We start from the raw sequence: 25,996 nt of genomic DNA, 5'->3' as shown, positions 1-25,996 counted from the left end.
TGCATTTTTTGCTGCAATAATTATAGTTTTGGTCACTTGTTTGTAACACAGAACTTGCCAGACACCCATGTTTCTAATTGTGGGTTTTCATTTACTTCAATTTAATTTAAGAAATTTGTTATTGGGAAGGTTTTTACTTTCCATTTGCTTTTACTTAAACCAAAGTCCCGTTCTCTCTCCTAAGTAAACGATCAGGCTGAAAAGATAGAGTGTATTACTCAGATTGTCCTGAAGTGTACTGTTGTAGAGGACTGGCCAGAGACTTCCAAGGGTTCTCATCTCTGAAAATAACCTATTCCAAATTCAACAAGAGGAACCAATGCTACTGAATACTCATGAAGTGAAACTTTAAGACTTGCATTTATCCTTTGCATCAAGATATATAGGAGGATATATCAGATAAAGAAAATTAAATTATGGATGTTGCACCATGTACAACTATTTGTTGTTCAATGTCAGTCTTTTCAAGGAATCGTGAAGGTGTACAAAAGAATTTTCTTAAATTATAATGGAGGCTACGGACTGTTATACAAGTGTCAAAGTACAGATCAATGTGGTATCAACACCCTAATGGCAAAGGTGTTTCTCCAAGGGTGATCTGACAAAAGTAGAAAATTTACAAGCATCTCTTTTAGAGTCATTTTTTACATCGGTTTTTTTAGGTGCACTTCTTAAGGGCTCACTAGAGCCACAAAGGGAAGCAGTCAATAATGGTATTTAATGGTTGCAGTGGAATCACCTGATACTCCTGTCCTCTTCCCTGATTAGCATAATATAGAGATGCCTTGGCAAAAAGCTAGTCTTTAGGACTTTTAGCAAAGGGTGATTTAATCTCCATGGCCTAGGGACATTGTGTCACAATGTTAAGAATTTATTCTTTTGGAGTTCCCCATTATGGAATTTCAAGGAGTGCATTTTCTTTCTTAGAATTTTCTGTGGGGGGTGGCTAGGTGGCGAAGTGGATAAAGCACCAGCCCTAGAGTCAGGAGTACCTGGGTTCAAATCCGGTCCCAGACACTTAATAATTACCTAGCCGTGTGGCCTTGGGCAAGCCATTTAACCCCATTGCCTTGCAAAAATCTAAAAAAAAAAGAATTTTCTGTGGTAATAAGATTACTTAGTCATATATCCCAAAAGATGAAGGATTAGATATTTATCTGATCTGATATATGACCTCCCAAATATCTTCAAAATGAGAATTATGCACAAAAGATTAAATATGTTCAGTTGTCCAAATAGATTAGGACAATTAAGAACCCTAATGAGGCAATAAAAGAATTGTCATTGGAGGATAGGAAAACCTGTTAGTACCTTTCTTGTATGATCCCAGATATCACTCCTTATGTTCTTTTCCTACTTTATTAAATATTCTTCATGGTAAAATAAAATTAAAACTATAAGAAACAATTGAAACTCTACTGTAAAAGAAAGAACAACTACAAGAGGCAGCAGGGTAGAATTGCTACTTCTTTGAATTTACTTTAAAAAAAAGTCTGTCTAACTGCTATATTTATGCTCTACCTACTATTAGATTTGAAATGGGCACCTTTGCAAGTTTGCTGATAAAGAAGGCCAGAAAAGAGATGTTTATATAAAACAGTATGAGAAATAATCTCTACTACAACAAAGAGAATAATATAATTTAATATGTATGAAAATTTTCTAAATATTAAAACAACCTTGCTCATAAAAAAACTGTAGAGTTCAGACATCTTACTCTGTTTCCTACATAATAACATATTATTAAATCTATTTCCTTTCATGAAATTAATGCTTCATCTATAATTTCCAGAAGCATATGAGAAAAAGGAGAAAAGACTTTTCTAACAAATAGCAGCAGGTAAGGAAATTCACTAAAAATAAAAAGTTAAAAAAAATCAAGTTTTTCAATCACAGGAGAGCTATGAGTAGATTGTCACCAGAAAAAATGTTTTTAGTAACTAAAATCTTTCTATTTAGCATAAAAGAAAATGAAGTTTGACACTAAGTTCTGAGTATTACTGGATTAATTTTCATATATATATATATATATATACATATATACATATATGTATATATAGCCTTCTGGCCCTTATTTTATGTCTTTGCTCTTACATTATGCTTTTCAAGCCCTAAATCTTTTGTGGATCAGGTAAGTTTTCACAGTTTCTCTCTGATAAGAATGTGAATGAAAAAATCCCTATCAAGACCAGATACCATTGCAGTCACACTGATGATGGCTTAAATCATTTTAATAGTGGTAATATTTTGGGGGGCGAGGGGCATGGAACTTACATAATTTGCACAAATTAAAAAGACACAGGCGCAAGTTATACTGGTAATAGTAATAAATTTTAAAGTGACATTGATTGTAGAACATCATAAATGCTCTAGTGTGATTTGTGCCAGTCCCAATTCTTTATATTCCTTAGCTACAAATTAAAGTTCATTCTCAGACAATACATGTTGGATTCTGCCATGGTGTCCAAAATACAACCACTTTTTCTCATTCATAATATAATCAGGAATGAGAGTTAATCTAGTGTGATGATATCAATGACATGTTATTCATTTTAACTCAAGTCTTGGAGAAAGCTAACACATATAGAACTGCATCTCTTTGGTCCTTTTTCTGCCTCCTTCGCTCTGAAGAAGAATTTCCTCCCACCACCACTACCATGTCAGTACTAGCTGGGAATATCAGAATTCATATCATTTTCATTGGTCATAAGCTGCGCCATTCTAAACCTTTCAGATAAACAAGTGATGAAGAGCTCTGATGGCTCTTCAGCTGTGCCTACTGTTGGGCTTTGATAAAAAGCATGAGGTCAATTTTGGATATCCAACATCCAAAAAATTTACTCATCAAAAAAAAAAAACTGAAATCAAATTTTAAAGGTTAAGATACTGTCAAGATTCCAACTTTAATAAGGAAAAATAACTTGAGAAAGATAGGTTTTATAAAAAATAATAAAATAACTCTATAAAACAGTTCAAGAGTGATGCAGAGATTGGTAAATAAGAATTCAAGAAAACTATCACAGGTGAAAATGTTAAAATAAGAAAATGCAAATGTTAACTTTATTTAGCAACATAATATAAACTTACCTACATGAGCCATAGTTGCACTTTAGATGAGCTGTGTATATCACTTCAGATACAAAAGGATTTTAACATGCAAAATATTATGCCAACACCATAATTACATATTTCTAAACATATACCCTTTATTATTTTGATCAACTATTTTACTGACTTTTTATTGATTGTTCACAAAGGATGTACCTATAGACAAAAATAGAAGGAATTGAAGAAATTGAGCTTATCTATAAAAGTAAGTAGAAACAGTTCCAGTCCCAGAATCAAGTTGGATGACCAAATGATCTCAAAATCCTTATTTTAAACATTCTGGAAAGGCTGAAACTTCATTCAGGCCTTTTAAGTCTACTGATTGCCATATTATTAATGGGAATATCCTTTCAGGGTATTCCTCTGAAAAACTTCTTTAAAAGGAATTTTCCTTGGAGTGAATATAGTTTCTAAATTATGCACAAAAATGAACTTGTTCCTTCTTAAATGTTAATTTGTTGTTATATAATCTTGAGAACAGCACATTTGGTAAGTGCCAGCTTTCTTCAGTTGTTTTGGGTAATGGTGGTTCCAATTTTTTTTCAGTCAATTGAGGCAAAGTCATGGAGTAAAACTGAGAAATAAATGGTGAATAGACTGAATGCTCCACTGGTATCAATCACAAGGTAAGAAAAATATGAGGAAGGCTCTCAGCCTATTAGATGGCATTACTGACAGGGATTTTATTTTTTTTTGTTTGTTTTTTTAGGTTTTTTGCAAGGCAGATGGGGTTAAGTGGCTTGCCCAAGGCCACACAGCTAGGTAATTATTAAGTGTCTGAGACCAGATTTAAACCCAGGTACTCCTGATTCCAAGGCCAGTGCTTTATCCACTATGCCACCTAGCCGCCCCTCTGACAGGGATTTTATAGAAGGATATGGACAATGGTATATATGAAAAGCTGTCATAGATGGATTTCATGTCTGATTATGGAGGGAGTATCCACTATGGTTGACAGAGATACAGTGAAATAGCGTAACATTGGAGAATCCAAGTTTGTGTCTAGTGAAAAGTAAAGAGTTAATGTTTGTCTTGCTGTATTGGTCTGAAATAGGGCTTCTTGAGTAGTAGAGGGCTGGAAAGGAAGGAAGGGTCTCACAAAACACAAAGTCATTTAATATATAAAACATACTGTATACAAAATGAAAAAAACTGGCTTTTGGAATTATATAGAGTATATGTCTTAAATATCTAAGTCAACATTTAAATAAACATAAATTTTAAAAATTCAATTGTTCAGAACTTAATTATTTAATATTGAGTTCTAATACTCCCAGGACTTAAATAACCATGAAAATGTACTCGGCTTAATTTGGACTTTGGCTTTTTAGTGGTCATGTTAACTTTACTGACAAAAAATGATTTTAATGGTGAAATTGGTTATCCATACTAATGATTAAAAAAGAGGAGTTATAAAATTGATAAGGTCTTAACTACCATGATTTGATAGCAAAGTAGTTTACTACAAATGTAAATACATGAAATTAAAAACTACAGACAATGAGTATCCCCTCATTTTGTGTGAAAATTTCATGGTAAAAAATATACTTGCTTTAAACTAGTGTTCAGTTCTGATTCTGTATGGAATTTGCCAGTCACAAGTGAGTGAGACATTAACCCTGTTGTTACTGAGGTACCAGAGTCCCAACCTCAAAGGATACAATCTCAAAGCAACATGTTGGCTCAGCAGGCAGGAATTTACTTAATGTACAGTGGTGTGGGGTGGGGGGGAGAGGGGAAATGGGAATGGTAGGGGAGAAAGAGAGAGGGTGGAAGAGGTGGGGTAGATACAGGGGAGTTGGAGAGGTGGGGAGGGGAAGAGTGGGTTGGTGTAAAACAAGATTTTTTCAAAGTTTTTCTTTCATTTAAAGGCATGAATGAATTACAACAGAAAAAAGCCTCATTTGCTTTATTACCAATTTCCTTGTACTTGTAGTTTCTGTTTACTAGAACCTATGACTTATGAAAGACCATAAAATTAAATAAATTTACTAATACTTTTGGCGAATGAGAAGCAGAAGTGTGCCATCAAGTCAGGATTATCTTTTGAGTCAGAAAAATATCTCTGGGTGCAGGTACTATTTCTGACACATACTAAGTGATTAAGAGCAAGTCACTTGTCAATGCTCTAGGCTATTCTAAGACTGTGAATTGTAGAAGGCTTGTTCATCTTCATTGAAGAAAGAGTTTTTTTTTTTCATCACTTGTACAAAAATATTCATAGCAGTCCTGTTTGTGGTGGCAAAGAATTGGAAATTGAGTGAACATCCATCAATTGGGGAATGGCTGAACAAACTTGGTATATGTATGTTATGGAACACTATTGTTCTATTAGAAACCAGGAGGGATGGGAATTCAGAGAAGCCTGGAAGAATTTGCATTAACTGATGCTATAGAGATGAGCAGAACCAGAACATTGTACCCTAACAGCAACATGGGGTTGATGATCAATTTAATGGACTTGGTCATTCACCAGGGCAACAATCAGGAACAGTTTTAGGGAATCTGCAATGGAGAATAACATCTGTATCCAAAGAAAGAATTGTGGAATTTAAACAAAGACCAAAGATTATAACCTTTAATTTGTTTTTTAAAAAGGTATCTTATTAAGTAATTTTGCTATCTCTTATATTTTATTTTTTCTTTAACAACATGATTTCTCTCAACACATTCAATTTGATCAATGCATAGCATGGAAACAATGTAAAGACTATTAGACTGCCTTCTGTGGGGGGTGAGGGGAGGGAAACGAGATTGGGGGAAATTTTTAAATTCAAAAAACAATAAAAAAATTTTTTATATTGTAAAACCTACACCAATGAAATAACAGGTCTAAAATAAAAAGCAAAAACTTAACATGATTAATCAATTTACATGACAATAGTAAATGGAAAGAGATTATATAGCTTTCTTTTGAGTTCATCTTCAGACACTTCCTTTGAATGGTTCCCACTGATTGATTGATGTGTGTAGATAGATATGAATTCTCTCAAGTAAAGTAAGATTTCTCTGGTAAAAAGAAGGAAATATTCTAATTTGCGAATTATATGTATTGTCATTTTTCTTATGTTTGGGGATGACACTGAATTCTCAAGGGCTTTTCTGATAAAGTGCAAGCTCTTGGCAATTCCTATCAAGCTAGGGAAACTTCATTGTGGCTCTGTGGATACTTGTCATCTGAGGAACAGTCAAGCTCAGTTTAGGAGGATCATCACTTGATGAGCAACCAGAACATCATGACATTTTTAGCTACAGCAACTCATTAAATTATGCACTAAAATGAGAAGGGGATGTATTCCATATTAGCAGAGAAGCCACAAACATGAATGAAAGCATGGATCCCCTTGAAGTGCTGAAGTAATGTGATTACAATAAAGAGTCCTTCAGGTCTCAGGTAGAAAACTAAATATACTAACATTTATTAAAAATGCTTATAGTTTGCAATGATTTCAACATTTGTGCACACAGAAAATATATCAGACAACCATAAAGGCACTAAACTATTGGGATAATTTCTAATATGTTAGGTTGCCTACTATTTGAGGTAGCAAACTTTTTTATGTTTTTAGTTTATATATCCATCACAATGCATTTTGGAGAGTTCCATAGTTCACTATGAATCCTATGCTTTGTTAATGAATATGCCAACATGTCAATTCTTAAATAGCAAAAGACTATAGTTTTCATGGCAACAATAGCATGTGTTGTTTCTCTAACAATCCAAAGTTTACAAGGTGTTAGTAATCTTAGAAAAGGTCTGGTCAAGAACACTCACTTTTTTATTGATATAATATGGGTCCAGGTCCTCCAAGGGCTCGGATACCATTCCGGGTGGAATGTCTCCATAAATAAATGGAAGGGACTTTCCAGCTTCCAAGTCACTATTTGGCTTTGGACCATTTTCATCATCATCTTTCTTGTCTGGTTTTGGATTTTTAGCTTTTTCTTCTGCAATGCGTTGTTCAATAGCTGCAAGAGATTCTCTGGTGAAGTAGTTGAAGCTGTCAGGTCCCGGTGGTACAAGCACTGTTTGCTCCATCTTGTCATCCTGCACATTTTAATTACCATTTATTCTGCATAGGAAAGGGCTAAGAGAAACAAGAAGACAAGACTTAGAATGACAGTCATGAGAAATAGTAATGGTATTAACTACACAGACTTTTTGTTATCTGCTCTTTATTAAGCAGGGCAGTTAAGTGGTACACTGAGCTGGAATCAGGACCTCAAGTTAAAATCTGTTCTCAGTCACTTCTTAACTTTGTAATCCTGAGCATGTCACTCATATGTTATCTGCTTCAGTTTCTTCAACTGTAAAATGTGTTTAATATTAGCACCTACATCCTAGAATTATTGTGAAGATTTGTAAACTCCTTAGCACAGTACTTATTTCCTTCCTTTTCTCTCCTAGATAGGAGATTGTTGCTCAAGTTAATTTTAAATTAAGTTTAAGTATCTATTGGCTCTTGATTCACTGTTTTTTTTGGCTAAATTTTACTTAATTCTGATTTTTATTAATCCACATTTTTTTATGGTTTCAGATGGCCTCAACAAAGAGGAAAATCTAATTATAATTTTAACTGAAATAAATGAGGTAATTTTAATTGCAAAAAATGATTGCTTATGTGTTGCATGACATTACTCTTCTTATTTTTCTTTGCAAACCAACCTAGAAGAGGAAAATGTAGAAAAAAATCATACCATTCAATAAAAAGAGAGAGTGGGAATAGATAGGATCTCTAGCTGTCAGCATGCCTATAGACAGTGGGTGTTAGCAGTGCATGGCTTTAGGCCCTACTACTGCAGGGGCTGAGGCTGATTGATTATTTGAGTTGGAGAATTTTGAGCTTTAGCAAAGCTAAACTGATCAGGAACCTTGCCAGACCTGGCAACAATACAGTGAGCCTCCAGGAAAGGACCACCTGTCTGGCCAAAATGGGGTGAACTGGCCCAGGTCAGAAATGGAGCAGGTCAAAGTTTCCTTCTTGATCAGAGTGGACCAAGCCCATGAGTGTCCATTGCATTTACAGCCTTGGTCAGCTAGGGAGGCCTAGAATTAAAAAAAAATCTATCCACAGTCAAGCTTGTAGATGGGGTCTAACCTAGTCAGCCTTTACCATTGATTCCTCTCCATAGCTGGACTGACTATGATCTGATCAACACTGAAGGTTGAGATGTTGGAAATAGCAGCTCACATTTCTCCAGCATTTTAAGGTTTTCTAAGTATCTTCTTCACAACAGTCTATGAAACAGGTAGGAAACAGTCTCAGAGAAGTTAAGCTGCATGCCTAAGAATATAATTCTGTGAAGCAAGTAGCCTAAGTATTATTAACTTAAAATACAGATATAGGAACTGTGGCTCAGTTAGCAACTAATATCAAAGTCATGAAGTGAGCAAGAGTCAAAGCTAAGACCTGGACATGGTCTCTTCCTTCCAAGGTCAATGCTTTTTTACACTATGTCCTTCCCACATTGACCAGTGTTACTGTGTTTCATTTTATTTATTTGACCACACAGTCATAAATGTTGGGACAAATGATGAAGGTGAAAATAATAAAAGAGGAGCAATTTAAGAAGAAAAGAATGCATAAGTTTGAAGGAAAAATAAAGAGGGTTTTGGGGAGGGAAGGTGGATGGCAATAGCGTCAGGAGTCTGTGGAAGGATGAGCAGAATGAAACCATGGTGTCCAACTCCCATACGAATTGGAGCATTTGTGTTTTCACTATGATAAGGTTATTATGGCTCTCCCTTTAGAATTAAAAATACTGTGGGGACCAGGCCTCTGAGCTCTGAGATCCACATTTCAGAGCTGAATCAGATTTGATGCCAACTGCCAGGTCCCAAGTGTATTGTTTTAAGGGACATTTAATCTGAGCTCATGTTTCACAGGTGCTACTGAGCCAAATCTTCACGGTGCCTAAGCTACTCCCATTCTGTAAGTTAGGCACCTTTGAAAACTTCATTAACTCCTTCATACCATAAGAACATTATTCAGGGAATTGTTTTCTCAGTGTAAGTTAGAACTACAATAGACCTGGAGCAGCTAGGTGGCATAGTGGATAAAGCACTACCCTTGGAGTCAGGAGTACCTGGGTTCAAATCCGGTCTCAGACACTTAATAATTACCTAGCTGTGTGGCCTCAGGCAAGCCACTTAACTCCATTTGCCTTGCAAAAACAAAAACAAAAGAACTACAATAGGCCTATAATATACTCCTGCAATTTTTTAGAACCTTCTCTCCATCAAAGTTTACAGCTGAAGAGTGTATTCTTTAGAGGAAAAGGAATGGGTTGGAAAGGGGACCATTTTACCAAACTTAGCTTTAGGGCCTAATACCTAAATTCTCACCACTGAGTATATTTAAATGAATCTATTTTATTGCAAATTATTGTAAAACAAACAACCTGTCTCAATTATTATCAGTTATTAAACATCAGGAATTTCCATTCTTAACCATAAACCCAGGTGTCCAGTAGCTAGCATCAGAGATCTAGAGGTGAAATGGACCTTAGAAGTCATGGAGTTCAACCCCATCATTTTACAGAAGAAACTGAGGCTCAGTAGTGTCAGGGATGGTAAACTAACTTCTGAAATGCTTTCTGTAATATCTGGTCTCTGTATTTCTATATCCCCTTTTAATTATTAACATAAGAATTTGATGTTGCAGTTGCATAACTGCATGTGCTATCTTTCCATACTCTGAGGGATATAAATGGACAAATATTTGCTATAGCATATATGTGCATACACACATTTACACATAGCTAAATTAATAAATGAAGTTCTTTATTTCATTAGTATTGTGATATTTTAGAAGACTTTTTTCTTCTGGTTCTCCTATGGAATCTGAGTTAGCATTCTACATGTGGAAGTCCAAATTAAGGAGATATGGAGGAAATATAAGGAACTCTATAAGATATCTGATGATTCCCTTGAGAGACCAACCCAATGTCATTTTCTTGGCACTTTCCAGATCTTTGGCATATATACAACTGTTAATTATCCCTTACTTTTTTTGCTTTCATTCAGAACCAGCTGAATCCTTTTCAGCCAATAATAACATAATAGATAATCTGAATAGTATATTGTATCATACAATCCCATAGCACCTATATATATATGCATATATATATATATATATCATTACTGAATGTTGAGTAATTCAAAGAATGTTTCATTCTCATATGTTCCTCAACCTATTCCTGAACTCATATATCCTAAAGGATAGATCTTGAAGTAGAGGGAGGATATAACACCTTGATTTACCAATTACTGTACTATCCCAATAGGAGAGAGAATCTCTAACATACTTCAGGAAAATCTGAAAAATCATATTCTTTGAGGAACTGCCACATGAACTGAATCTTGGAAACTGCTACAACTTCATCCCAGTGTGAATGTGGCTATACAGTCCTGTAGTATCCTATACCTATCCCTAGACAGCTGAAAATGATATCCTTCAATAAATACCCTTTGGATGCAAAAATGTTGTGTATTTCCTTTTCCATTCCTTTATACAAATTGGTGTTTCCACATATTCACCCATTTGGAGAGATATTTGGCATCAGATAAAGGAATTAAAATGGGTAGGAGAAACTGATCAAATCTTTTACTTTATGGAATTCCTGGAACTCAGGGAGTATCCAACTGTTGAAGTATATGCCCCTAATTTACACAAGTAGTCCAGGACAAGTAGTAGATCGCACAAGTAGTGATGACTATCTGGCTCAGGGTGGTGAAGGTGTCAGAGGACAGAAGTCGGTTTATATGAGAGATGCTACTTTTTTCAGTTTGTAAATGTTTAATCATTCCCTTGTATTGTGTGCTTATAAAACTTTCCAGAGCCAAAATTAATTTCATAAAATCTTTCCTTATAACAATTTGGAGGAATTATGAAAACTGAATCCTTAGATTAAAGTAGAATTTCCATTAAAAAATAGGAGTATATTGAATCTATTTTTAAATTAAATTACAATTCAAAGGAGCACCACATGATATTTATTATATGAATTATGTAATAGCTACTGTGTAGTCTGTGATTTCAATATGTAAAATAATTATACAATAAGCACTATTAAGCAAAAATAACCAATTCAAGTCAACTTTTTGTCAATAATAAATACTACTAACAAAAGCAATCTAATATATTTAAGAACTCTATGTATTCTACCATTTTATTTAAAAATAAGAAAACTGGTAAGTTCCATTTCTTTCTTGATTGAGTTTCCAATTCTTTACTCCCATTGTCACCACTCAAGAATTGACCCTGCTTGCCACTTCTTTGTTAACAAGCAATAACTTCCTAGTAGGGCTTCCTTAAATGCAGATCTGTCCATTGACTGTTCTGATCATGTGATTCCCCTACTCCTTTAATGCCAGTGGCTTCCCTTGACTCAAATATAAAATATTATCCCAACTGGTTTGTCTTTAAATCCCTAATACAATCTTTAGCCTCATTGAACATTACCCTCACTCTGAGATCTAGTCAAATTGATCCTCTTTCTGTTTCTCATTCAGGGGATGCCATTTCCAGTTTCAATGGCTTTGTATTGGCCATCACACATTACTGGAATGCACTCCCTCTTTACCTCTTTACCCTCCTTTAAGACTCCTCTCAGGTATCATCCATCTTTTTTCATGAAACCTTTCCTGATTTTCCCAACCACTTCTGAATAGAATTATTTTATTCTTTGTACTTTTATCCCTAGGGATATAACAGTATTTGATACATAGTAGGTATGAACTTGTTGACTTATTCTACTTCTTCCTTAAAATCATCTTTCATACCTTTACCAGGTAGTTTCTCATGGATCTCATCATTTCAGTCCTCAGTTCAAAATCTTCAATGGCTTTCTATTGCCTATTTGTGTAGGGTTCACACTCTTTTATCTGGCTTTTATCAAGTCTTTTATCAAGGCTCTTCACAATCTGGCACCATCATATCTTTATGACCTAATTTTGTGAAGTATACTTCTATGTTTTCTAAGCTGGAGACAATCAGGATGACTCTATCCTTGGTTCTTGTTTTTTATTCACACATCTTTTTTTTTATCTGGAATATCCTCCCTTATTCCATTTTACCTGATCCCAAAACTGCACTTATTTATCTGATTGATAATTCCATATTGGCCCTCATAATAGTGTTGTTTAGAATCTCATTAATAGATATAATTACATGAAAAGTACATTATTGCTATCTGTGTTTATGTCACTGAAACTCAGAACACTTTTTGAAATCATCAGGCAATATAGTAGAATTTTCTTTAAAGTGTAAATAGTACTCACTCAATCTGTAACCATTATTAAGTGTCAGCTGTGGCTAAATATTGTGATTGATTCTAGAAGAGATACAAAAGTTTAGATAAGATGTGGTTCCTGCCCCAATTGACTTCACAATCTATTCGGGAGATAAAATAATAATAATAATTTACTTTTTGTGCAATTGTATATATCAGTGAGATAGAAAGCAACTTGTAAAATGAGTTATCATGGGGAAGCTCATTACCAAACAAGTAATTCAATGAAGGTTTCTTGAAGGGGATTATGTTTGAACTGGGCTTGAAAGAGTGTTTAAAAACCCCCCAATAAATTGATGGTCCCCAGATAATTTATTTATTTTTTGATATCTAGTCCTTATAATTCTGTATGCCATTATATGTCTTAAAAGTTTTGCTTCCTAGCATAGCATAGAATATGGAAGAATTGGATTTCATTGAGTGGACATACTTTCAGGTCAGAGGGACTAGTGGTACTTGTTACAATCATTGGAAAGAAAAAAAGAACAGAAAGTTCCTCTTAATAACTCACTCCAATCACTTTCTGTCAATGAAGAAAAATTTTTAAAATGAAAATGTCCTTCAAAAGGACGTCTGTTCATCTTTGTCTGTATTTACCTGGAATCCATTTGTATTATCATGACACTTTTCTCATAAATAATTAGATAAATCTTATCAGTTTTTATATTTCATTTTGATTATGATTAACCAATGTGTTATCCTTGCTTCCTTACTTTCATCAATCCTCCCCACCATATCCAAAAATATTAATAATATCTTATAAAAGTCTATTTTTCAACTCTAGCCTCTCCTTGTCACCATGAACAGGCCCTTATCACCTTATGCCTGGACACCCACAAGAGCTTGATGATTGGTTTTCCTGCCTAAAATTTTTCCCATTCTTGTCTTCAATTGTATTTTATCCCCATATAGATAATAATGTCTACATCCACTTAAACTTTATATTTTCCCTTAGAAATTCTTACAGTGCTGTGACACATAATTGTTATTTATAGAATATTTGTATACTGATTGATTAGGTCCTTTTACATCTTGAAGGAAAACTCAGGGTTACCTGAGTTTAAGTTATAGCCAAGAAAACTAAGGAGTAGAAAAATAGGCATGATGAGGAAGCACTTTTAATTTCTTTGAAAGATCTATGTAGATTATAAATGTAGATTATTTCAATACTTTCACAAAAGTTCAACTCTGATACCTTATTATAAGTTGAGTTGACCATGGGTTCTTGAATATTTATGATAAACATCAGGTATTGATCCATCAATCCATGATGTCATTAAAAGACTTGTTAGAAGTGTCTTGTAATAATAATAATAATAACTTACATTTATATAGAACTTTAAAAGATCAAAATATTTTATGTATATTATTTGAGTATCATAAATTCTATGATGTTGGTACTATAATATTATCATCTCCATTTTACTGGAAAAGAAACAGACTTAGGCAAAAAAAGATTTGCTCACAAAATACTTAGTGTCATGGGTATGATTTGGACCCAAATCTTTTTGGCTCTGAATAGATTATATATAATGCTGTTTCCAACCTATGCAAAGACTAGTTGACTGCTAAAGACTTTTCCAAACTCTGATTCTCTAATTCTGTGATCATATGATGGAAATGTTTAAATAACGATTGACATTTATGAAAGATGACTCTTGATAATTGGAACAATATATTTGTCACCCCTGCAATATATTTTTACCCTTAGACAAATGTACATCCTTTGGACTTTGAGAATTCTCCAACCTATACTGAGGTAAAAGAGGGTCAGCTTAGAGCTCAGCTTGGAGAATTCTATACTAAAGATGGATGACAATCCCTTTATATAACAGAATAATGGAAAGTTTATATAGTTTACCCTCTTAATTTTGGAAAATAAAGAAATCCTTAGTCTTACAAATAGCTTTATTTTAAGAAAACTGGCTTTGGTAAATTTACTATTGAATGGGTCATTATCTTCTACACTAAACTTCTTGATTTTACCTTCCCATTATCTCTTATGTCCTTAACCCATTTTTCTCCATTGTCCTTTTATGGCCTTCAAGACAGATCTCTGAATTATTCCAACAATCTCTTTGTACATCTTCCTGCATCATATTGCCTCTAAATCCAACTTTAAAATTGCCAAGCTATTTTTCCTTTTGTTGCATGGATATTTTGTTCAAAGATAATTCAGCTACTCCTAATTTCTTACTAAGCTAATTTCCAAATTCTTTGTCTGGCATTCCATAAGTATCATAATCTTTCTGCACCCTATTTTTCCAGCTTTAACTTAAATCATTCCACCTCTGTGCTACAGTCACTGAAATATAATCCTCTCCACATACCTATGCCTTCCACTTTTATGCCTTTGCTCAGGATGTCTCCTAGCCCACATATCCTTAGAATACTTCTAAAATACTACTGCCTCATTGCTACCCACTGTTGGTAATAATTTTATAGCCTTATACTTTATGAATAATGGTTACCATTTATATAAAACTTTAAAGTTTTCAAAATGCATTATCTCATTTTATCTTCATAGTCATCCCATGAGTGAGGTATTATTATTTATATTTTATGGATAAAAAGATTGAAGATATCCATGGTCATACAATTAGTAAGTGTCTAAGGCAGATTCAAATATATATCCTTTCTGACTTCAGGTCCATTTCTTTTTCCAGCATGCCATGCATTCATCTCTCAGATGTTCTTATTACCTAATACATATTACAGTTATGTAAATGCCAGTACTCATTACAGAGTTAGCTTCTTAAAGACAGGGACCATGTCTTTTATGGCTCATCCCAGTCTCATCGCATAATAGCCATTTAATAAAATAGTTGAATGGAACTAAATTGGATAGAGGACTTTTTAATTGAGTGTAATATTAATAGGAAAGCATCAATCAAATTTCACATAATTAAAAGTGCCTTCTTGTAGTTATAGATATCTATATGAATATAGATATATAGAGATGAATATATATTTAAAAAATCTTAGAGAGGCTTTGTGATGTAGCTCATGAAGAGCTAACCTTGAGGTCAGGAAAATCTGGGTTCTAGGCCTGCTTCTGATACATACTGAGTAGATTACTCTGAGTAAATGTCAATGGCCCAGAAAGCTCTTTACTATAAAATACAGCTATAAAATACAGAACAGATACTGATCTTCATGGGTAGAAGGAATTATCTCACTTAGAATTTCCTATACCAAAGAAATCACAGGTCTAAATTTTAAAAAATTGCAAACAAAACTCTTCCTATTAATAATTTAAAATGAATTGGACATACCAAATGCTATTCAGCAAATAAGAAAAAAATTAATTTGATATATTTTGATAAGATAAAATGGGAGAGAGGGTGTAAATGAAGATAAATACAGGCAATGAGATACAGGCAAATAAGAAAAGATATTAAAAAGCTGTTAGAGAGAAAAAGAGATATGCAAAGTGAAGAACACACACAAAATCACAAATCTAAATACAGATACACTCAAAGATGAGATAAATTAACATCAGAGAAGAGGCAAAAAAGAAAGATATATAATAAGATAAACATGTTTTGTCTCTCTCTCTATATATTATATATGTTACATGATAAAGAACATAATAAATAAATTAATATTATATACAGGTATATACATATAAATATGTATGTTAATTTATACACAGATCCTGGTATGAAAATTAGCTGATGGTCATAAAGTAACAGCTTCCTATTTTCAATTTAAGTCCTATAAATATTAATTGTTCAGTTACTCAATATTAATGATATCTTCTACCCTGAGTCACAGTAACTACGGTAAGGGGATAAAGAGGTATATGACAATCTATGCTTATGAGGAGTTTACAATTTAGTTAGGCAGACTAGAATAATATAATAGAAATGGCATATGACCAATTTTAGAACATTGAGATTATTATCACTTTTTCAATATAATTATAAGATTATAATTCCCTGTCTTGTTATGTGACTGCAAGTAAATCCCCTCATTTCTTAAGCACTATTTCTTCATGCATAAAATGGAGGAGTTAGAATGGATGATTTCTAAAGTATTTGTTTTTTACTAAGCATGAATCTATGAAAACCAAAAGTTATCACAAAACTACATGGAACAATTTCAAAGGATCTGTGAGGTAAGAAAAATATCTACAGGGTTCTCATCAAATGCAGTAAGGCAGGCTACTTTTTCCCCTTAAAAGATAACGAAGCTATCCCCACAGCTTGATTTGTTCAGGGGGCTAAGGTTCAAAAATGCTGACTTGGACATAAAAGTGGTGAGTTCATAAGGAGGGAGTGCTTCTCTGATTTGGTGAGTATCCCATTGCAGAGTGAGTCATTATAGCCTGCTGACCACACCCTTTGCACCAATTCATTTTCACTGTATCCTTGCTAAGTATCTCTTCTAGGCTATGGTTAAATAAACTTCTTTCTTTTGAAGTCAAGCCAAAAAGTATTAAGTTTCTGCTAATGCTTAACGTTATGCTAAGTGCGAAGGATATTAAAAAAAGTAAAAAGTAGCACCCTGATCTCAAAGATCTTTTGGTTTATGGGGGGGGGAGCAACATACAAAAATGCCTATGTTCAGGATATAGTGTGTATGCAAAAATTTATATATATACATATATATAATATATAAATATATATGTACATACACACATTTATTTGTGTGTATGCTAATTTGGAGGTAGTCTTGAAGGGAAAGCAGTAGAATTAAGGACTAGAACAGGCTTATCACTGAAGGAGGAATTTTTAACTAATTTGAAGTGAACCAGGGAAGTCAGGATATGGAGATGAGAAGGGAGAGAATTACAGGCATGTGGGATAGCAGGAAAAATGTATGGATCCTTGCTCAAAAATATTTTTAGCAGCTCTTTTCTTAGTGGCAAAGAAGTAGAAATTGAATGAATGCCCATCTATTGGGAAATAATTGAACAAATTATGGTATATAAAGGTTATGGAGTACTATTATTCTGTAAGATATCATGAATGGGAGGACTTCAGAAAGCCTGAAAAGACTTGCATGAACTGATGTTGAGTGAAGTGAACAGAACTAGGAGAACATTGTGATGATATTTATCCTTTATTCTTGAAGAAAACATTCAGGGAGGTGATGCCATTACAAGCACATGAATTGGATTTGAATTAAGGGGTGCTGAACGAAGTTAGCAAGCAGCCTCACTTTCTCCTCCAGAGCCATCTGGATGCAGGGGCTAGATCAGGATAACTGGAGATGAACTTGGATGGGAGGCAATCAGGGTTAAGTGACTTGCCCAAGGTCACACAGCTAGTAAGTGGCAAGTGTCTGAGGTTGCATTCAAACTCCCAACCTCCTGATTCCAAGGCCATGCTCTATCCACTGCACCACTTAGCTGCCCCTGTACACATTAACAGCAACATGGTGTGACAATCAGCAATTCTAAAAAACTTGTGTTGGAAAATTCAGAGAAAAACACTGGAATCTGAATGCAGACCAAAGCATACTATCTTCCCTTTTTAAAACTTGTTTTATGGTTTTTTTCCCTCATGGTCCCCCCCCCCCCTTTAGATTACTTGCTGGCATGGGGAAGAGGGAGAGAAAGGAAGAGATAGGAAAATGTGGAACTCAAAAACTTACAAAAATGATGAATTTTGAAAACTATCATTGAATGTAATTGGAAGAAAAATAAAATAGCATTCAAAAACAACAACAACAAAAAAGAAAGTTCATGAAGTCAGGATTGCATAATGCAAGCAATAGGAACCAGTTCAGTGTCACTGGATTGTAGATTACATAGAAGTAGTAAGGAAGACCCCCCCCCCCAAAAGGATTTTTACATTTGATTCTGGAAGTAATAGGCAACTACTAGAGTTTAGTGAATAAAGGGGTGACATGACCAGAGCTGGGCTTGTTTAACTGTTAAATATTCTACTGTTGTTTCATTTCTTTTTGTTGTTGTTGTTGTTGTAAATTGTTGTTCATCCTTCCATTTTCTTTCTTTAATTAATTATTTATTTTTTAGCCATCTGCACATGTATAGTTTTAAGATACAAAATTCCCTTCCACCCTCCTTTCCAACCTCCCTCCCCTCTGCAGTGAATAGTCAGGTTAGCATTGTATACACATATTTTTGATAAATATGTTTACATATTAGTCATTTTCGGTAGTCTCATTTCTTTCCAATCTTGAAAATGAACTATTAAACTTGACTGAGTTATATATGCCCTAATACGAATGGCATAATAAATAAGTGTTATAAATTCAGAGGAAAAAGAAGTTGCTGTGTCCTATAACATAACCATGCATCCATTCTGTACCTAAGGGGTAAACAATAGGCTATAATGAAAGTCCAGGGGGACGTGTTTCATAGCTCTTGGGGATGGACAGTTCTATTGCTATTGGCATTAGTTCTCCAAGTATGTTAGGTCTCTGAAGTCAAAACTCTTTATAATAATATGAAGACACTGTTATTTCTAATATGATAAATATCAATAGATGTAATTACATAACTAAAAGACTTGGGGCACCTCAATAATTACAATGTAAAGGAATTTGAAACAGTTACATAGAGAGGATTCTGTATACAAGCACACATTTGGCCACATTGTCATATTCTAGGGGAAAGAAAAGAGTATTATAAAGGTGTGGCCTCTTGAATTGCATACCTCACTTTTTCTATATGCTAAAATATAGTGGTAATATTTTAGAAGCTAAGTTAACTATGTTAAAAACCTGAAGAACAAGCATTTGTATAATGTGTTCGACTTATTTCTTTCTATTCCAGATTCACTAAAATTATAGAATATATATATATATATTTCCTGTGTTTATATACACAAACCTCCCGGACTATAATAGAATTTTTACAATATAGGGACTACCTTTATTTTGACAGAACTGTGTGATTTATTGAAAAGAGTACTAGAGTTTGAGCTAAGAGGAAAGGTAAATTGAAATACTGATAGCAACAATTATGAACCAGGTGATTTGTGTTAAGTCACTTAACCTCTATACTGTCATGTATAAGAGGGTATTAATTATAATTATAACTTCAAAAATTGTTGTTAGCCTTCACTATTGCTTTGTGAAATGATACCTCTTGAATCCAGAAGAATTTCTATAAAATTTTGACTTGTTTATAATATGCTTTGAGAATGAATCATTATTAATATTTTAGTAGTATTAGTATCATAAACACCAGGGCTCTACTGTACTTATAATCTTCTCTCTCTTAAATACTTGGAGTAGCTATAAATTGGCAAGTAATATAAGGATAAGTTGACAAAGAAAAAAAAAGAATGCTGATTCACAAATATCACAGATTCAAACACACTCATGTCAAATACTGATTCTGTTGAAAAAACAAGAACAAAAGCAAAAAATACTGTGATTACCTGAACTACCCAGTAGTTTTCTGGTACAGTGCCCACTGTAAGGTAGAAACCAAACAGACATCTGCCAACAAGGCTGCCAGACCCTTGTTGAGCTCCCTTACTATTCCAGGGATATAAACCATCTGGGCATGCTGCTTCGTGATACAACATTTCCAGTTCATTTCAGTGGTGTTCCTGCCACCCACTTTCCAAAGAATGTCACTGCCAACAACTAGTAAAAATAACAAAGCAAAATGTTATTCTTACAGTTGTGGTCTCACATCTTTTTTTAAACACTTGAGAGAGAAATCATTTTTATTTAGCATTTCAATTGCATATTCAAGACTGTGGTGCAATATATTATGCATTTCATAACAAGTTTGAGAGGGATTAATTACATAAGCCTTGATTTTATTTAGAACTTTATAAAACACCATAATTCAGTGCTTTTCTAAATTAAAACTATATATGTATATTTACATATAAACATATATGTATATATATATATTTATCATCATGCTTTTTTCTTTGTCAACTTACATACTTGCCAACTTATATTTAGTATAAATATTTAAGAGGGAGAATCTGATTATAATTTCTATACATCCATCAGATTATAAATGTTTATATGAAACTATTAGTTCTAATACACATGTCTATATTTTCATAGGCATACAAAATGATTATTTAGAATGCCAAAGTGACTGATAGAAAAGTGAAGAATTCAGTTAATTAGCTAGCCATTTGTCTATACCACATCAAAAGCTGATTTGACTAAATTAGTTTAAAACCTTTATTATGATGAGGCTAGATTTAAGTTATATATTATGGACTTTAGAAAAAGGGCTACTGATCTTAGAATCCAAAGACCTGGGTTTGAACCTTAGCTCTTTTGATTATTAGTTATATTATTTGGAAGAACTTCAATTTCCTCATCTTTAAAATGAAAAAAATAATATTTTTCTTTCATTGTAGCTGGGAGGAGTCCCTTACTGATTTGTTCAGTTGGTAAGTCAGTTGAGTATAAATTATTAAGCACTTACTATTACAATTCTTCATTAAAGCAGTTGTTAAATTGATCTAGGCTTTTAAAGTAGCAGTGACATAGTGATTAGAGCATTGGCCTAGCATCAGGAAGGCCTGAGTTCATATCCAGCCTTAGACACTAAATAGTTGTGTGAGCCTGGGCAAATGCTTTGCCTCAATTTCCTCTACTGTAAAATGGGGTTAATAATAACCCCTCCAGGATTGTTGTGAGGTTTAAAGAAAATATTTTTAAGGCACCTGTTACAAAGTAGGTACTATATTAAAGCTTGTTCTCTTCCCTTCCTGAAGGGGTTTCCAAAGCTTTCTCAACATTCCCATGTAAAAGCAGCCACACAATGATTCAATTAGATGTCAGGTGCACATTGAGGGCATCTACAAGATCCACCCCTCCAGGTGGTAACCCCTCAAAAGACCCATGCCCACACTACAGGTATGGGAAAGAGATTTGCCATCCACATAGTCACACTGCCATTTGTCCATACCTTATTTCAGTCTACCACAATTTAATTCTTGGACCCTATAATCTATGTTACTAGCATCCCAAATTCCTGAAATAGCAATGCTGAGAACATAATTAATTAGCATAATTCAAAACAAAAATTGTTGACTGAATTGAAACCACCATCAGAAATGATAGACATATGTATATATATACACATACAAGATATGTAAATATATCATAGATATACTAAGATATACCTTTTGTTTATGAGGTTGGAAAGAGGCAGCTAGGTGAATGAAAATAAGAATGAAAAATGAACTTATTCTACTGAGGGTCTACGGGATGTAATTTTGATCATGTTTTTTCTTCCAAATCACCCCCAGCCTCTGGGAAATATACACAAAGGATCTATATCCTTTTCCCCCACACAAAATGTCTATACCCCCCACCCAAGTCTGTGTAGAACATAATGGGACAGGTGTTTGATCTTAGAATAAAGTCCTTGTAAGATTGGGCAGGGAATCATAACAAAATCTGTCTACTTTAGTCCTATCCTTCAAAGACTGAGCCCTGGCATGAGGACTTTAGAAAAAAAAGGGGAAGAACTCTGGATTTTCCCAAATCGTTGATTATTAACAATCATTTCAAATCATTTTAAAGTATTAAATATAGTCTTCTTCCTCAATGCTACTTTTTTCCAGGCCATAAATGAATTCTACCTTGGCAAAATAGTCCCTTGGGCCAGGTTTAATAAGAAAATGCTAATTTTCTACTCTTTATCTCAATTACACCTCAAACTTTCGATACAGGTTGAATCAAATTACTCATCAGTAAAACTGTCAAATATGAAACAGACCACTGAATTCTATATCTTCCAAGATGGAAGATGCTTTGAAATTTGAAGATACAATACATACACAAACACACACATATACAACTTGAGTTCCTTAAACTAGGAATGACTATTAGAAAATTCATTATATTGTTAGAAAGAATAAAAATTAGCTTAAATAAGACCTCAACTTCTGAATAATTTTATTTTGCTAAAAAAAAACAATCATGGAATTCTCTACATATGAAAATGTAATTTCACATACTTTTCAAATTCAAGTTATACCATTGTTGTCTTAGGATTTAGAGGGACCCAGCATCTTTATTAACATTACAATCATGTCTTTCACTTGATTCAAACATTTTCTTGGTCTTTTGACCAAGAAATTATTAAATTATTAAATTCTAGTTTTATTGTATTTATAAATCAAAAGTCTTCATAGTGGTTAGTCAAATTGTAACTTTTTAAAACTCATTAAGGCTTTTTTTCTAACAATTTTCCTGAAATATCTCTCCCTGCAATACTTTAAACTATTTATTTTTTTAGGTTTTTTTTTTTTTGCAAGGCAAATGGAGTTAAGTGGCTTGCCCAAGGCCACACAGCTAGGTCATTATTAAGAGTCTGAGACCAGATTTGAACCTAGGTACTCCTGACTCCAGGGCCGGTGCTTTATCCACTGCGCCACCTAGCTGCCCCTACTTTGAACTATTTAACTCCCCCATTCATTAAACTATCTTTTAGTCAAGAAAAGAATAAACATTTTAACCACATGCTAATGTATGTATAATTCAACATCTCTAGATTTCACCCTTACCATCTTAAGAGAAGAATGTTATTTAATATCTGTGCTCTTAAATGAATATTTCATCATCTGAGTTCAGATACCTTTTAATTTTGTTTTAATTTATGTTAGCATGTCACTGTGTAATACTGTCCTTTGGATTCTTTTTTTAATCTCTATCAGTTCATACAAATTTAATGCCTACATATGGATTCCCAGAAATTTAAACCAATTTCAAGACACCTCATTGGTCATATTTGACTCAGAATCATAGTTTATAATCACCCATTACTGTGTGCATTTTTTAGTAGCCCAAACCAAAGGATATTTTGTTTTAAAATACATTTGCACAAACTGTATAAAAGAAAGTGACAAGAAAGGTTACCTCCCCTTCAAGGAAGAAGGAGGCATACTCATGGAATACATATGAACAGGAAAAACAAATGGAGAGAAAACTGATGTCTCTGATGCTCCCTAGTGATATCATCATACCATTCCATTCTGCTCTTTGTTGGGTGTCTTTGCTGAGCAGCCACTGTTACTTCCTGATGGAATATGGTTTTCTGCTGCAATTCAGCTTCTTCCTCAAAGAAAGAAAAGTTTGCCAGCTCTTTAGTTTATAGTCTAAATTCTATTGTACCTCCTTTTGGATACATATCTCAAGCAACATTTATTCAGCTACCTAGAACAACCCTTATGCATTTTTAAATCATGCTACCACTTGAGTTTATCAATCTAAACTCTTATTTTACTCAGAGATAAATTATTCCTTTCCATCACTTTCAAATGTCATGAAGTCACGTGGTACAGGCAAATCACAGGATACTGTAGAAAATACTTAAAGGACTAGTGACTCTATATTCTTCTAGAACCAAAACTAGTTTATTATGTATCTCTCAATTTGTCACACCTGTCTTTTCCTAAATTAAAGTAATATCTCATTACATTCTTATATCATGATTTGCGCAATCATTCCACTATCAGTGAGCACTCAACTTTTTTCCATTTTTTGCAAGTTCTAAAATTACTTCAATGAATATTTATCATATATATATATATATATATATATGCATGTATATCAATGTGTCTCTGTGTAATACTGTCCTTTGGATTCTTATTTTAATCTCTATCAATTCATACAAATGTAATGCTTACATATGGATCCCTAGAAATTTAAACCAATTTCAAGACACTTCATGGGTCATATTTGACTCAGAACATAGACTTTCTTATTCTATTTTATCTCATTGAATTGCATATTTAGTAGTGGTAATTACTGAGACAACATGTATTAAGAGTTAGTTACTTTTCTCTTGGCTGTGTTTTTCAAAAAATTCAGAAATTATGATGGTTGCTAGGCTCAGTCCAAAAAGATTTGGGGAAGGGGGGCATTTAGAAAGAATGGAAGTTAAACCTTCCTCAGTACTGAACTTATAGCTGAAGTGGCTGAAAAAGAAGTTGACCAGAAGGCCAGATAGATACTGATCTTTTTCTCCTGACTGAGGGCCTCCTGGGTTTAGTCAAGATTTAGTCAAACAAAATGTAAGACCAATACTGACTGAGCCAGATCTGTGAACAGCTATGATACAGCTAGGCAAAATTGTTAAGGCTGCAGGGTTGATTTTTCTCATTCTCTACTCTCTTTTTGGGGGGATGATTATACCTATTATACCCAGAAGGGAAAACAGAAGAACTTCCATCTACCTCTCAGAATCTTCATTTCTTTCAACTGACTCTTCCTGATCTCTGTTTTCCTCTTCTTATATCTGTATCTCTCTTTCCCTCTAATTTTTCTTCTTCCTCTCTTTTTTTAATGGGGTTTATAGAATTTTATAGAACAGTTTATAGAACTATTTAATTATCAAAACACTGGCTTAATGTGGTTGAATAGCAACTTTACAAAGCCTATAGAGTTAATGCCAACATTTTTGCTGCATACTCTAATGGAGTCCAGGCATTTGTGCTGATAGTGTCACTTAAAGGTGGGTATAATGCAGCTATAAGTAGCAGCTGGGGGAAACAGTGCTGCAGTCAGCATTTGTTCTTCTAGCTATAGGATGGATTAAAAAAGCCTCTCAATGGTTTCCTTTAGAAAAAAAACCAAAAACCAAACAACGATTGTATTTTAAAACAAAATTCTTCTCTCAGCATCCAAATAATAGGTTTAATCAAACACAAGGTCTGAATAATTTTTGAATTTCCCTGGAGTAATTAGCATGGGGAAAATTCAAGGAAGGGCAGCAGCCTTTGTATGTCTATCATTCTCCTTAAGCAAGATACATACCTTTGGTTAAAGAATCTCAAAGGGGTGGCCAGGTGGCTTAGTGGATGAAGCACCGGCCTTGGAGTTAGGAATGCCTGGGTTCAAATCTGGGCTCAGACACTTAATAATTACCTAGCTGTGTGGACCTTGGGCAAGCCACTTAACCCTGTTTGCCTTGTAAAAACCTAAAAAAAATGAAGAATCTCAAAGATAGAAAGATCTTCAGATGTCACTTTTTCCCACCTTAATCTGAATATAATTCTCATCTAATATACCTGACATGTGTAAAACTATCCTTTTCTTGAAGACCTTCAGTGATAGGAGACTGAATACATCATATGGCAAAGGAGACTGAATACATCATATGGCAATCTCATTCCATTTTTAGACAACTAATTATTTTAAAGTGTTCTAAATTTGCCTCTTTCTTAACTTTCACCCAGTGCTCCTAATTCTATACTTTGAGACTAAGCAAAACAATTACAATAACTCTTCTATACAATGAATCTTTAGATGCTTGAAGAAAGTTATCCCATTTTCCCTATTTTTTTCATTAGGAACACCTATAATTTCTTCACCTAATCTTGTACAACAACATCTCAAGTCCCTTCACCATCCTGGTCACATTCTCTTGGGCACCCTCCATTAAATCAATGTTCTTCCCAGAAGTAAACATACATACAACTGCCTCATATTGAGCTTGTAGTTCTCTTACTTCCTTGTATCTTTTTTACATAACTATCTGACCTACAAGAAATAGTAAGATAGTCAGATATTTTGAGTTCCTTTCCATTGTTGCTTTAAAACCATCTAACTGTCTATCTATCTATCTATCTATCTATCTATCTATCTATCTATCTATCTACCTATTTATGTATATATCATCCATCTA

At 33.8% G+C, this 25,996-nt stretch overlaps 1 protein-coding gene across 1 annotated transcript in view; it reads right to left on the bottom strand.

The window, feature by feature from the left end:
• LOC141507809 (sodium channel protein type 1 subunit alpha-like) overlaps positions 1 to 25,996 on the bottom strand; it is a 226,923-nt gene that overhangs the window by 125,122 nt on the left and 75,805 nt on the right. Inside the window, exon 2 of the mRNA XM_074215801.1 lies at positions 6,884 to 7,196. Within this exon, the coding sequence (XP_074071902.1) occupies positions 6,884 to 7,147 (264 nt within the window). The 5' untranslated portion in view covers positions 7,148 to 7,196. The remainder of the gene's footprint in view (positions 1 to 6,883; positions 7,197 to 25,996) is intronic.

Source organism: Macrotis lagotis, chromosome 1, assembly GCF_037893015.1.
Source record: "Macrotis lagotis isolate mMagLag1 chromosome 1, bilby.v1.9.chrom.fasta, whole genome shotgun sequence".
Classification (NCBI taxonomy): Eukaryota; Metazoa; Chordata; class Mammalia; order Peramelemorphia; family Peramelidae; genus Macrotis; species Macrotis lagotis.
Note: the sequence above shows the minus strand (reverse complement) of the source record. Positions and strands in the feature narration are given on the sequence as shown.